This window comes from Lepidochelys kempii, chromosome 5 (genome assembly GCF_965140265.1).
Source record: "Lepidochelys kempii isolate rLepKem1 chromosome 5, rLepKem1.hap2, whole genome shotgun sequence".
In the NCBI taxonomy this organism is placed as follows: Eukaryota; Metazoa; Chordata; order Testudines; family Cheloniidae; genus Lepidochelys; species Lepidochelys kempii.
The window spans coordinates 51,474,152-51,489,186 of NC_133260.1; the positions used below are offsets into that span (position 1 = coordinate 51,474,152).

The 15,035-nt window shown below is 42.5% G+C and overlaps 1 protein-coding gene across 5 annotated transcripts in view; it reads left to right on the forward strand.

The window, feature by feature from the left end:
• FAM151B (family with sequence similarity 151 member B) overlaps nt 1–15,035 on the forward strand; it is a 72,591-nt gene that overhangs the window by 2,027 nt on the left and 55,529 nt on the right. For 3 of the 5 annotated variants that reach the window (XR_012158935.1, XM_073344362.1, XM_073344365.1), the window contains exons 1-2: nt 2,365–2,843; nt 12,700–12,865. Coding sequence is in view for 4 of the 5 variants with exons in the window: in XM_073344362.1 (XP_073200463.1) it covers nt 2,651–2,843; nt 12,700–12,865 (359 nt within the window). In the remaining variant the exon portion in view is untranslated. Of the gene's footprint in view, nt 1–2,364; nt 2,844–12,699; nt 12,866–15,035 lie in introns of those variants that run through there. The other 2 variants (XM_073344366.1, XM_073344364.1) reach the window with 1 other exon arrangement.

Consider the following 15,035-nt stretch of genomic DNA (forward strand, 5'->3'; position numbering starts at 1 on the left):
TCAGACTGAGAGACTGCAGCCTTAAGCTGAAAAGAGTTTTCTGTGTTTATCAGATTTTTGTTTCCTGCTGGGAATTTGTATGGGAAGTAGAGCCCTGCAGTGGGACCCTCTGGCATAACAGTGGTAGTGGAATTAAAAATAGTCCCACGCAGAGGTCTAATGGGAAGTACATTGTAACAATGGGACAACAATCTGAATTTATTACCTGATGCTTCCAGAGGAATAGATTAACACAGTTCAGATGAATGAAAGGAAGATGCCGTAGTGGTGAGGGTCATAAGGGAACAGAAGCACCTATAAAACCAGGGAGATTTTATAGTTACACTTAAAATCTCTGTAGTGCTGCACCTATTATACCATCATTTTCTTGCCAACGGAAGGTAGAAGAAGAGACTACAACAGATGAGAGAGGATTATAGAATTATGGATAAATGAGAATTTTGGTTTCAATAGCAATCTTTTCCTCTCAGTCTCTTTTTTCCCCCCTCTCTCTATATTTTAGCCCCTCTTTCACTTCCTCCCTGTAACAAACTGGCAGTGTTTACTGAAACACTTTGTCACAGTTCAGGGCAACTTGTGTTTCCCCTTAGTGGTTCAGCAAGGGCACTATTCTCAGGCTTCTAGCTCCCTAGCTGTTGCCTTTCTTGGGCGGAAACTGCATCTCTCTCCCTCCTGACCAGGATATTGCACAGTTCCCTGGCTATAGTGTGATTTTTCCAGCAAAAGACAGACTGCATAAGTAGGTCTGCCTCACTTCTCAGAGATGGTACCGTAGTATGATTGCCACAGTCATAAGTAAGGCTCAGTGTTTGTCAGGGAAGTCACGGATTCTGTGACTTTCTGTGACTTCTGCAGCGGCCCGTGTGCCTGGCCTGGGAGCCACCTGAGCAGCTGAGCTGGAGCAATCTTGGGCCCCCCCACCTCCCAGCAGCAGGAGTTTGGGGCTCAGGATTGGGGTGTGGGGAGGTGCTCACTGGGAGGAGGGGAGGGGCTCCCTAGAAGGGCAACAGAAACTCCCCTCCCTCAGCTCCTAGCTCCATGTGCTGCCTCCGCCTGCAGGCACTGCCCCCGCGGCTCCCATTGGCTGCAGTTTCCAGCCAATGGGAACTGCAGAACTGGGGCTTGGGGCGGAGCGGAAGCAGCACATGGAGCTAAGAGCTGGAGGTCGCCGCTTCCCAGTAGCTGGGTAAGGAGCATGCCCCAGCCTTCCCGAGCACCTGTAATGCCGCCTTTGGCCGCGACCCGCCCTGAGTACCCGTGGCACACCAAGAGCCCCTCCCCCCAAGTTTTAGTCAGGGGTATGTAGTAAAAGTCATGGACAGGTAACAGGCCATGAATTTTTGTTTACTGCCAATGACCTGTCCATGACTTTTACTAAAAATACCTGTGACTAAAACATAGCCTTAGTCATAAATTACCCACAGCTGTTTCTAAGCAAGCAGTTTTAGTCTTAAGATAGCAAGCATTACAGAGAAAACGTATAAAAAAAATAAAATAATCTATACAGATGCTAATAAGTTTGCCAGAGATCACCCTCTCACTTCAACAAGGGCTCTGGTTGGCAATTAGTCCTTCAGACCCCACACAGTGATGATGGGAACTGTGGTCATAAGTTCATCACAGCTTCGGCTCAGAACAAGCACTTAGTTTTATGGGGCCTCAGTAGGTCAAAATCCTTTCAGTCTTTCCCTAAGGATTGGGGCCTATCTTGGACCAGAAATCCTGTCTGTCACTTAGATCAGAAAGGTGCAACGGAGCCCGTTTAAAACCAGGCTATTTATCCAAAAATCTTTTCTTTGTCTGTTGTTCCCTGGAGAATTCAGTTTGAACTAGTATATGTGGACCTTACCAAGGGGGGAGGAGAGTGTTTCTCTGGAGCTGTTACAACGTGAATGAATTTGCCTGATCATCCCCTACTGTTATCCTATTTACTGTTCCATGGAAATACATACAATAGCTCAGTAACACACAGACAATAGCATTTTTAATACAATGGACTCCCAAGATATTAAACTCAGTTAAATAAGGTTTGTCCCAAGATGTTACTGGATACTATCTGTCATACACCCACTCTTTTTGTTAGTAGCTGCTAATCCTGCTGATTTACTGAGCCGAGGTAGCAAGTTACATGCTACCTTACTGTTTACAAGAGCCGTGCAAATTACACCATGAAAAGAAAAGGAGTACTTGTGGCACCTTAAAGGCTAACAAATTTATTTGAGCATAAGCTTTCGTGAGCTACAGCTCACTTCATCGTTTATTTGAGCATAAGCTTTTGTGAGCTACAGCTCACTTCATCAGATGAAGTGAGCTGTAGCTCATGAAAGCTTATGCCTCAAATAAATTTGTTAGTCTCCACGGTGCCACAAGTACTCCTTTTTGCGAGTACAGACTAACACGGCTGCTACTCTGAACCATGAAAAGAGAAGATCAAATGTGAGGACTGAATAGTCTTTTGGGAGGAACCTTTGGAACGACCAAGACCAGGAGAAGGTTTTTGTCTTATTTTCTCTGCTAGTAAACTAAATCCCCAGAAAAAAGTTGAATTTGGACTTCATGTAGTCTGCGGATTGTGTTTTTTAAAGCAGGATTGGAAAGGCATCTGCTTAGTCTCTTCTTTTCTGATGTCTTTCTTCCTTTTTCAGTTGCAATGGTAAGAAAGTATTTAAAACTTTTCTTCATGTATGCAGTACTTACTTTAAATATTATTGACATAGGAGCTTGGAGTGAAAATGTATTGGATTATTTTCTGAACACTGACCAGATTAAAACCAGAGATGGAGCAGAAATCATCTGGTATCATGCAGCAAACAACAGATCACAAATGAAAAAGGCAATACAAAGTAAGTATTGTATGTGTATTTTGGAAAATGGATCTGTCAATATTGTTTTCACATAAAATATTTTTATGATGCTATAATCTTAGTTTGGTGACATAACATAGATTAGTGTGTTGCGGAGTCCAAAGTTAAGATGTAATTAAATTCCATTTGGATTTGTGGAAAGGATATACCCAGTTTGGTTCTTTTGGGTAAACAATCTTTATTTGTCTCCTAAATGCGTACTTTGATATTTTTACACCCCAAGAAGCACGTCTGCCAAATGCAAGTGATTTGACTGTTATCAAGACTGTTACCCCACATACTGAATTGCTGTCTGCATTTGTAAGGATGTTGAGACTTGGCTATTAAATGTAGAATGTGTCTCTGTTGTGACCATAAAAGTTAGTTTAATTGTGCTGTCACCCATATTGACAAAGCACAAGTATGGATATGGTAATTAATAGTTTTGTTCATTCTGTCACCCAAGCTGTCTTCCTAAGTGGTGTATTCATTGCTGTTGAAGGCACAAAGGTAACAATCTTGTTGGTGAACGCTGCATCCAAAAATAACTTGTATCTTTGTCATGAGCTGAAGTAGCATAGTACATTTCAAGATGTCATTGATTATGACTATCCACCTGATATTTTTCTGCTTGATTTTTAATAATTGCTAACCAGTTATTTTGTCACACTAAATCAACAACTACTCTGTGTTGTCTTCTCTTAAGCGACCACCCTGTTTTTGTCCTTATCCAGTTTAAGATGTCATTTATTAATAGACCTTGAGTGGAATTTTCAAAGTGCAAACTGGTCAGTCCTCAATGCTCTCATATAAGCCACTGTCCAGAATTCCACTTATGGATGTGAACAGTGCATTCAGATGAAATCAAATGAAATAAGTCCAATGTTCCTTTTGTGGCATATATCCAAGAAAATCTGACCGAAGTGTAGTTATGTGAATAGTTCCATAATCTTAATATTGAATCTACTCCTGAGTTCACTTGATATCTGCCAACAGTGATTGAAGAATTTTGATTTTGCACTCTTTAATTGAACTTGTGTGAGCTATTCTGTGATACACAGATGCAGATAACTACCCAAAAATGTCACCAAAATCTGTCATTCCCATCAAGACAGAGAATACAAAAACATCTGCCAATAGGCTTCATTCATTTTTCTGGAGTGATAGTGGTGATCTTCTGCTTCTGTCTTAGTTGATAGTAATGACTGTGATCTAGTCATCAGTTACATTTGGAAACATGGAGGTTTTGCAAACAGTCTAGGGTTCCAAGGATTTGTGGACTTACATTAACAGATCATCTTCTTCTATTAATTGCTTTTTAAAATAAAGATTTTAAAATATTTTAATGTGAATATATTGGATAATCATTCTTAGAAGCTCTGAACTGTAATTTTTTTTCTTCATGAAGATTTAATTACCTCAAATTATTAGATTTTGTTTCCAGTGGAATTAATTAGATTTGTGAAGGAATTAGTAAAATAGGTAACTCAGCTACTCTGCTGCTTACTGAAAGTAAAGTTATGTCTCATATTATGTTTCAAGTTTTAAAATCTAAGTAACTTAAAATATGTGCATATATGTATTCTAGGTGGGGCTGGTAGGACTACCTATTAAGATTGCCCGACACTTTCCTTTATAAGAGCCTGTTTTCCTTTTCTTATAACTTTGCCATTTTTAACATTTGGGCTGAAGTTGTCCATGCTAGCTATCTGTCTCAGGCTGAATTGTTTTGGAAAGTTTCAGCCAGGATTGTTGAGTCAGTTATGAGAATGGGCTAAGGAAAGATAAGTTATTTTGGCCATATTAAAAAAATCTGGAGACCTTTTCTTTGAGAAACTCTGGTACACCCATATTTTGGAGAAGAAGCTTGACATTTGGTAGGGGAATGGCCTTATGAGGGATATGCCTTTTCTGTTCCTGGGTGAAAAGCCATGCAAATTTGGTTAAGTTATAAACCTTTGAAAAACCACAGTTCACACAGATTTAGTAGAGACTTCTTAAAGTTTAGCAGCTAAAATCTCCTAAAATTCTATCCTCACTGAGTATGTTCCATCCCCTCTAGGTCCTAGTGCTAACCAGACTGCACATGCGCCATACCCACAGAATGACTAAGCATGCTCCATCCTTTCATAGCTCCTGTTCGTGACTGAACTGAGCATGCACTGTCTTCACACAGCAACTGAGAATGATCCATCCCCTCGCAACTTTTAGTGTTGACCAGACTGTGTGTACAACAGCCCTACAGGGTGACATTGTATGTTCCCCTGGCTACGGAACTCAGAAGGAATTTTCCTGTAATTGCTTCTCCAGCCTGGTGTGGGACTGGGCCCCAGAACTGAGAGCAGGGAGACTGTCTTGCCTGTGCTCTCAATGACCCCCATTCTTCTGTTGCCAAGGCAGTGTGAAGGAGGAAGCTGCCTGACTTGTGTACAGAGGGGACAGGAGCAAGACTTAGGGTGAGGGAAAGGAGTAGGTTGGGATAAGGAGCTTGGTGGGACAATTACTGGGGGGGGCAGGTTGCGGGGGAGACTACGCCTGGGAGCCAGGTGGGGAGAGAGAAACTGGGACTGGATGTTGTTGGGGAGGAGACAGGGACTGGTTGGGCAAGGAGGCTAGGACTGGGAACTGGTGGAGCATGGGAGCTGTGACTGGTTGGGAAAGAGGAATGGGAGCCATGGAGGAGGAGAGGCTGGAGCTATTGCGGGAAGGGAGCTAGGGACAATGACACTGAGATTAGATAGGGTATGTGGGGGTATTGGGACTGGCTGGACAAGGCAGGGTGGATGAGGAGATTGGACTGAGATTGGATGGGGAGAGGGGTTGAAACTATGGAGATGACTGGAAGCCAGGGGTTGGAGAGAGACAGATCAGATCAGCTGGGAAGACGAAATGGGGACAGGCTGCACAAGGAGACAAGGGACAAGAAGTCAGAGCTGGTGGGGAATTAGGCTGGCTGGGCAAGGAGATTGGGACTGGACATGGGTGGGGACTTGGGCTGAGATGGGGAGTCTGTCAGGGGAGACTGGAACTGTTTGGGCAAGGAGAACAGGATTACAATGGGGAAACTGGAGCGAGGAGCCAGAGATGGGGAAGAGACAATACTGCAAAAAGGACATGTTGGAGGAGACCAAGCACAAAAGGTCAAACTTGCAGTGACCACTAGAGAACACTCCTTTCCAGAGTCTGGAGTGGAACCTGAGATTCCTGAGTCTCACCATTTATCTGCTGGCAGCACATATTGTGAAACCCAGTGACCAGGTGTATGTCTCATCTCCATCTAGTGCTGTCACAGAGGATGACAACCAACTATTGCTATCATTTACTCCATTAGCTCAAGTGGCCATGGCCTGTCCAGTGGATTTACACTAGAGGTGCCGATTCCATGGGTGCTCTGGGGTTGGAGCATCCGTGGGGAAAAACTGGTGGGTGCTGAGCACGCACTGGCAGCCCCCATAGCAGAACCTCCCCCTCCCCCCAGCACCTCCTGCCCGCTGGTGGGCCCCGCCAATTAGCATCTCCCCCTTCCTCCCAGCACCTACCGCAGATCAGCTGTTTCGCGCTGTTTGGAGGCTCTGGGGAGGAGGAGCGAGGGTGCAATGTGATCGGGGGAGGAGGCGGGGAGGGGTTGGGAAGACACAAGAAGGGGTGGGGCCTTGGGGGAAGGGGTGGAGTGGGGATGGTGCCTGCCTGGAGCTGGGGGGGGAGCACCCCCCAGCAGATTAGAAACTCGGCACCTATGATCTAAACATTCTAAAACTTCTCATCTGCCATATAAGTGTAAATGTGATGTCACATGATGCAATTTCTGTTGGTTTTTTTCAGTTTGCTTTTTTAAAAACCTAAGAAATAAAATACAAAAATTTACATGAAAAGAACAGTGCAGTTGCTAAGCCAAGGATTCAAAGTTAGGAAATGCCTGTGCAGCCTTAATTTGGCACCCTTTTGCATATTCATTATGATACAGACTTTAATTATGTGATCATACTATTTTTTGAACAGGACCCCTACTTCATTCTGTGCTCATGACGGACCTGCTCTGGGTTGTGTTGTGAAGGAGACTGTTGTCTGTAGGACCCCTGCCTCATTTGTTGCAGAAGTTGGAAGGTGTTTGTGAATGAGATTGCAGCAAGAGAAAGGAGGATCTCATGATTAAGGCAGATGAATGCTGCTCTGAAGAACTGTATTTGTATGTGTAGAGGCTGTATTTGTATGTGTAGAGGCTTGTAGGGGCTTTGTGCTGGGAGAGAAGCTGAGCCCTGATTAGGGGGCGGGGCTTCACTGACTAGGGGTCCTATAAAGGTAGCAGCCAGTCAGGCAGCAGCACAGACAGCTGCAGCAGCACAGGAGCTAGCAAACAGAGCTGTAAACAGGGGAGTTTGAGTGGGAGTTTGAAAGCGGAGTTTGTCTTGTGGTGCTTGTGTGGGGTTTGGTTTTGCTGTGGGTGGTGGTGTTTTGGTGTGGTTTGTGTTTCCCAGATTAACAGGATTTAGGTGGGAAGGCTATGACAGATTCAGAGGTGGGAGTGACCCATGTAGCAGATGACACAATGAAGATGACTGGATGTGGAAGCTGTGGTATGTACATGATCCTGGAGGGGGCACCTGGTAAGAGTTTTGTCTGCATGAAATGCCGTCTGATAGAGCTGATGGAGGAAAAGATCAGAGGTTTGGAGATGCAGGTGGAAAGTCTGGTAGAGTTTAGGAAGGGGTTTGAGCAGATTATGGAGCAAAGACATGAGGTATCTGAAGGGAAAAGCTCAGACTTGCAGATGGAAGCAGGACTAGGGAATTCTGAGGGGAGACTGGGTGAGGAAAGTGGTCAGTGGAAGCATGTGACTAAAAGAACTAGGCAGAGGAAAAGACGGGCTAGTGAAGGAGAAATAGAGCTTCAGAATAGGTTTGCAGAGTTGGAAAATGAAGAAGGGGCTCAGCAGGTAGTCACTGAAGGTGACAGGGCAAGGAAGAAGAGAAGAGCGGTTAGTCCTATAGGAAAAGGGGAAGAGTTAATGGAGATTACACCAAATATGAGCCCCAGGAGGATACAGGATGGGTTAAAAAGGATTACAAGGGAGAATGGGAATGGAAAAAACTTGCAGCCAGAGGGAACAGGGGATAGACTGGAGAATAGCACCGTCACTAGGAAAAGGCAGGTCTATGTGATTGGGGACTCTTTATTGAGAAGAATAGATAGGCCTGTAACCAGAGCTGATCCAGAAAATAGGAGGGTGTGCTGTCTTCCAGGTGCTAAGATACGGGATGTAGACCTGAGGTTAAAAAGGATTCTAAAGGGAGCGGGAAAGAATCCCCTAATTATCCTTCATGTGGGAACAAATGATACGGCTAGATTCTCACTGGAAAGTATTAAGGGAGACTATGTTAGGCTGGGGAGGACGCTTAAGGAAATTGAGGCTCAGGTGATCTTTAGTGGGATTCTGCCTGTTCCTAGAGAAGGGCAACAAAGGTGTGACAAGATTATGACTATCAATAGATGGCTTAGGCAGTGGTGCTATAAGGAGGGCTTTGGGATGTATGGCCATTGGGAGGCATTCATGGATAGAGGACAGTTCTCTCGGGATGGACTTCATCTGAGTAGGGAAGGAAATAGACTTCTAGGATGGAGGCTGGCACAACTGATTAAGAGAGCTTTAAACTAGGAATTTGGGGGAGATGGTTGGGAGATGTCCAGGTAATCTCCACGCCAGAATTTAGCATAGAGTGGAAAGAAAATGAAGTAAGAGTGGATACAGCTGTAGGTAGGAGGAAGGGCAGTGTAGATACAAGTCTAATAGGTTATACTGGTAGTAAAATAACCGTGCCTAATAGGGTACAGAATGTGAGTGAGGCCAAACAGCAAAAATTAAGATGTTTGTACACTAATGCAAGGAGCCTAGGTAACAAAATGGAGGAACTAGAGTTACTGGTGCAGGAAGTGAAACCAGATATTATAGGTATAACAGAGACCTGGTGGAATAGTAGTCATGACTGGGCTACAGGTATTGAAGGGTATGTGCTGTTTAGGAAAGACCGAAATAAAGGTAAAGGTGGTGGAGTAGCATTGTATATCAATGATGAGATAGAATGTAAAGAAATAAGAAGCGATGAAATGGATATGACTGAGTCTGTCTGGGCAATAATTAAATTGGGGAAGAAAACTATTAGAGCCTCCCCTGGGATAGTGCTTGGGGTGTGCTATAGACCGCCGGGATCTAATTTGGATATGGATAGAGCCCTTTTTAATGTTTTTAATAAAGTAAATACTAATGGAAACTGTGTGATCATGGGAGACTTTAACTTCCCAGATATAGACTGGAGGATGAGTGCTAGTAATAATAATAGGGCTCAGATTTTCCTAGATGCGATAGCTGATGGATTCCTTCAACAAGTAGTTGCTGAACCGACTAGAGGGGATGCCATTTTAGATTTGGTCTTGGCGAGTAATGAGGATCTCATAGAGGAAATGGTTGTAGGGGATAATCTTGGCTCAAGTGATCATGAGCTAATTCAGTTCAAACTGAATGGAAGGATTAACAAAAATAAATCTGCAACTAGGGTTTTTGATTTCAAAAGGGCTGACTTTCAAAAATTAAGGAAATTAGTTAGGGAAGTGGATTGGACTGAAGAATTTATGGGTTTAAAGGTAGAGGAGGCCTGGGATTATTTTAAATTAAAGCTGCAGAAGCTATCGGAAGCCTGCATCCCAAGAAAGGGGAAAAAATTCATAGGCAGGAGTTGTAGACCAAGCTGGATGAGCAAGCATCTTAGAGAGGTAATTAAGAAAAAGCAGAAAGCATATAGGGAGTGGAAGAAGGGAGGGATCAGTAAGGAAAGCTACCTTATTGAGGTCAGAATATGTAGGGATAAAGTGAGACAGGCTAAAAGTCAAGTAGAGTTGGACCTTGCAAAGGGAATTAAAACCAATAGTAAAAGGTTCTATAGTCATATAAATAGGAAGAAAACAAAGAAAGAAGAAGTGGGACCGCTAAAAACTGAGGATGGAGTGGAGGTCAAGGATAATCTAGGCATGGCCCAATATCTAAACAAATACTTTGCCTCAGTCTTTAATAAGACTAAAGAGGATCTTAGGGATAATGGTAGCATGATAAATGGGAATGAGGATATGGAGGTAGACATCACCATATCTGAGGTAGAAGCGAAACTCAAACAGCTTAATGGGGCTAAATCGGGGGGCCCAGATAATCTTCATCCAAGAATATTAAAAGAATTGGCACAAGAAATTGCAAGCCCATTAGCAAGAATTTTTAATGAATCTGTAAATTCAGGGGTTGTACCATATGATTGGAGAATTGCTAACATAGTTCCTATTTTTAAGAAAGGGAAAAAAAGTGATCCAAGTAATTATAGGCCTGTTAGTTTGACATCTGTAGTATGCAAGGTCTTGGAAAAAATTTTGAAGGAGAAGGTAGTTAAGGACATTGAAGTCAATGGTAAATGGGACAAAATACAACATGGTTTTACAAAAGGTAGATCGTGCCAAACCAACCTGATTTCCTTCTTTGAGAGAGTAACAGATCTTTTAGATAAAGGAAACGCAGTGGATCTAATTTATTTAGATTTTAGTAAGGCGTTTGATACTGTGCCACATGGGGAATTATTAGTTAAATTGGATAAGATGGGCATCAATAGGAAAATTGAAAGGTGGATAGGGAATTGGTTAAAGGGGAGACTACAACGGGTCCTACTGAAAGGTGAACTGTCAAGTTGGAGGGAGGTTACCAGTGGAGTTCCTCAAGGATCAGTTTTGGGACCAATCTTATTTAATCTTTTTATTACTGACCTGGGCACAAAAAGTGGGAGTGTGCTAATAAAGTTTGCAGATGATACAAAGCTGGGAGGTATTGCTAATTTAGAGAAGGACAGGGATACCCTACAGGAGGATCTGGATGACCTTGTAAACTGGAGTAATAGGAATAGGATGAAATTTAATAGTGAGAAGTGTAAGGTCATGCATTTAGGGATTAATAACAAGAATTTTAGTTATAAGCTAGGGACGCATCAACTAGAAGTAACGGAGGAGGAAAAGGACCTTGGAGTATTGGTTGATCATAGGTTGACTATGAGCTGCCAATGTGATATGGCTGTGAAAAAAGCTAATGTCGTCTTGGGATGCATCAGGAGAGGTATTTCCAGTAGGGATAAGGAGGTTTTAGTACCGTTATATAAGGCACTGGTGAGACCTCACCTGGAATACTGTGTGCAGTTCTGGTCTCCCATGTTTAAGAAGGATGAATTCAAACTGGAACAGGTACAGAGAAGGGCTACTAGGATGATCCGAGGAATGGAAAACTTGTCTTATGAAAGGAGACTCAGGGAGCTTGGCTTGTTTAGCCTAACTAAAAGAAGGTTGAGGGGAGATATGATTGCTCTCTATAAATATATCAGAGGGATAAATACCAGAGAGGGAGAGGAATTATTTAAACTCAATACCAATGTGGACACAAGAACAAATGGATATAAACTGGCCACTAGGAAATTTAGATTAGAAATTAGACGAAGGTTTCTAACCATCAGAGGAGTGAAGTTTTGGAATAGCCTTCCGAGGGAAGTAGTGGGGGCAAAAGATCTATCTTGCTTTAAGATTAAACTCGATAAGTTTATGGAGGAGATGGTATGATGGGATAACATGGTTTTGGTAATTAAATATTCGTGGTAAATAGGCCCAATGGCCTGTGATGGGTTTTTAGATGGGGTAAGATCCAAGTTACCCGGGAAAGAATTTTCTGTACTATCTGGCTGATGAATCTTGCCCATATGCTCAGGGTTTAGCTGATCGCCATATTTGGGGTCGGGAAGGAATTTTCCTCCAGGGCAGATTGGAAGGCCCTGGAGGTTTTTCGCCTTCCTCTGTAGCATGGGGCACGGGTCACTTGCTGGAGGCTTCTCTGCTCCTTGAGGTCTTCAAACTACAATTTGAGGACTTCAATAGCACAGATATAGGTGTGAGGTCTTTTTTAGGAGTGGTGGGTGAAATTCTGTGGCCTGCATTGTGCAGGAGGTCGGACTAGATGATCATAATGGTCCCTTCTGACCTAAATATCTATGAATCTATGAATTCTACCTCTGCCACAGAATTCCTTTGTGATATTATAGTCAAGTTGCTTAAATTCCACTATTCACAGGTTCCTCATTTCTGGATGCCTGAACTTGAGACCCTGGGATTTGATTTATAGAAGTGCCGCACACTCAGAGCTGCAACTGACTTTGAACATATAAATGCTCTGCTTTGAACATATAAAATGCTAGGTACTATGAAAAATCAGGTCCTAGGCATCTCAAATTGGGCACCCAGAATTAGTGGACACTTCTGACCTTAATCTCTCTTTTCCTCAGCTCTACATCTGTAAAATGGGGGATAATACCACCCCTATCATCTGACAGGAGTGTTGTCAAGGTAAATCAGTTAATGTTTGTGAAGTACTTGGATACTGTAACGATGAGTCCTGTAGAAAAGCCCATGGGGAAATTAGTAATTCTGTATTCAGAGCACGGTGAATAGTGTGCAGTAAATAAAGCCTAGGGTCACACATGTAACAATGGGGATAAAACGAAATATTGAATAGCTGTTCATCAAGTGAGTACCATCAATCCTATGCAGTGAATGAGGCTGGGGTCTTGTGGAATAAATAGTATGTGATCATATAAGTAAACGCTGTCATAATGCATATGCAGAAGGTTGAATTAAAGTTGCACAGGCATTTCCTAAATTTGGAGTGCTTGACTTTGCAATCTTATAATGTTATTTTAATGTAGTTTTTGTGTGTAATATATAATATACATGCACAAAATCTGAAAAGTTGGGGATCTGGATATGTCACAATATTAATGTTTTAAATGAACAGGTGCTGCTCATATGGTAGAAGCAGATATTCTTCTTTGTGGTGAGGAAGAAGGAAATGGTGAACCAATCATGGCTCATCCTCCTGAAACAAACAGTGACAACACATTGCAGACATGGCTAAATGAGATTGTGAACACTAAAAAAGGCATCAAGCTGGATTTTAAGAGGTATATAAAAGATTCACAAGGATTCTGCATTATTATTATTTATTAATAGTTACCATCGACTGGTTGTGTGTTGGTGCTGTCCATTGTAGGGCAAACTTCTGTTTACAGAACTTTTATTAACAATACATTTTACTATAATGTATGCATTACTGAATAGTGAAATACAATCAAACATAATAAGTGGTAATGAAATACAGTACCATCAGAAATGATTAATCACAAATGGTACCAAAACTTGTTTTTTATTTGTGTGTGTGTGTGGTTTCTTTTTATGAATATCTGTGCACTAGAGAAGTATTTTTCAAACACAACTTATTTTTATTAATGGATGCAGTGAAGCTGTTTGTCCCAAGGCTTTACAGTATTTAGACTACCAATAATATTGCATATGTAATAAACAGTTATTGTATTTTAAAATATTGTATAGTAATTATTGCATATGGCGGAGCTGGTAGCATCACCAGTAGGTAAGGTTGCCTAGCACTTTCCATTATAATATCTTGTTTTCAGTTGCTTTTAACTTTGCCAAACTGTAACTGTTCAGACCGAAAATTTTCATGCCAGGTATCTAGCTTAATCTACTGATTTTTTTTGTTTGTTTGTTTTGAGAACAAATTAGCTGTTTTGGAGAATGAGATTAGGGAAGAAGAAGTTGTTAAATAATTCTTACCACCTATTCCTCAAGAAGTCCTCATGCCTTTATGCTTTGGAGCATGGATTTGCAATTTAACAGTGGGTTGCTTTTATGTGAAGGATGTGCCTTTTGCTGTTCCTGTGAAAATTCACTCAAATTTGGTTAAATTGTAATCTTCTGGAAACTGCAGTTTGCACATGCTTCGTGAAGATTTGTTAGAGAGTGTTATTGTTATTCTTCAAAGATTCAAAGATGTAGTGAGAATGCTTCAACGCATTCTTCAATGCAGGCCCAGGATTTTCCCTGCAATTTATCCTTCTGGCTATTAGGGGCCACTGTGGCATCAGGCACTGGAGCTGAGATCAGGGCGACTTTCTCTCTAGGGCTCTCAAAGCGGCCCTAACTCACTGGCATTCAGGCAGCATAGAGGCAAAGGAGCAACTAGCCTGGTACAAATACAGATTGGTAAAGCCCCATGTATTTCACAAATGCAAAGTAACACGCAGAAGGGAAAAGAACCTTTATAAACAACATAAAATGAAAAACTGACCAAGCAGCAGCAGCTCCTGTTCTGCGGAGCTGGGGCCAGTTCTCTGCTTTGGGCATTGCAACCCAGTCCACAGGGTCACAGCGCTGTTCATTCAAATTTGGCCTGGTCACCCTTCCAAAGGGCCACCCACTCAGCAATAGGACATGACTCCCCACCTCAGGACCTCCCACCCCTCTGGAGGAGAGGGGCTAGATGGGGTATTGGGGTTCAGTGGGGGAGGGGAAATATATAAGGGGGGTTGGGGAGGGGCCATTGAGACTGATCGAGGGAGCTGGGGCGCTGGGTCTCAGTATGGGAGGGGGAATATTTGAGGAGGGTAGGGAAGGGTTTTCTGGGGCTAATGGGGATTTTTTGGGGGGTGAGATTTAATATGAGAGGGGTGTATATAAGGATGGATGGAGGTACTTGTGGAGGCTCCCTGGGGATAGGAGCAGAAGGGTGCAGGAGTCATGGGGATGTATAGGAGCTTAGAGGGTACGTCACAAAAGTAGGGGTGGTGGGGTGGATAGACAGAGAGTGTGGGGTGGAATTGGATCTGGAGAGATTGGCTACGAACAGAGACGCATAGAGGCTGGGGTAAAGGGTAGAAGCATAAATAACCACTAGAAACAATCCATTTCAGAATTTGGAATCTACCTCAGGATTTCCCAGTTTCTACATTTTTCTGCTGACAGCAAATAGCTGTGAAACCCACTGACAAAGCGTTTGTCTTATTCCTCTGTAGTGAATGGTCCACATAGCAACGGTGGGCTTTTATCCTCTCCAGTTACTCTGTTAGTTCAAGAGTAGAGGTATTGTATATTCCTCATTTTCTCGGTGCCCATATTCAGAGATATGGTACTGGATTTTCAGAAGTACTGAGGGTAGAAAACTGAAAAATGTTTGTATTATAAATTGTTATAAATTATTATAAATTGTTATAAATTGTTATCTGTTCTTTGAGTGCTTGTTCATGTCAATTCCAATCAGGTGTGCACATGCCGCGT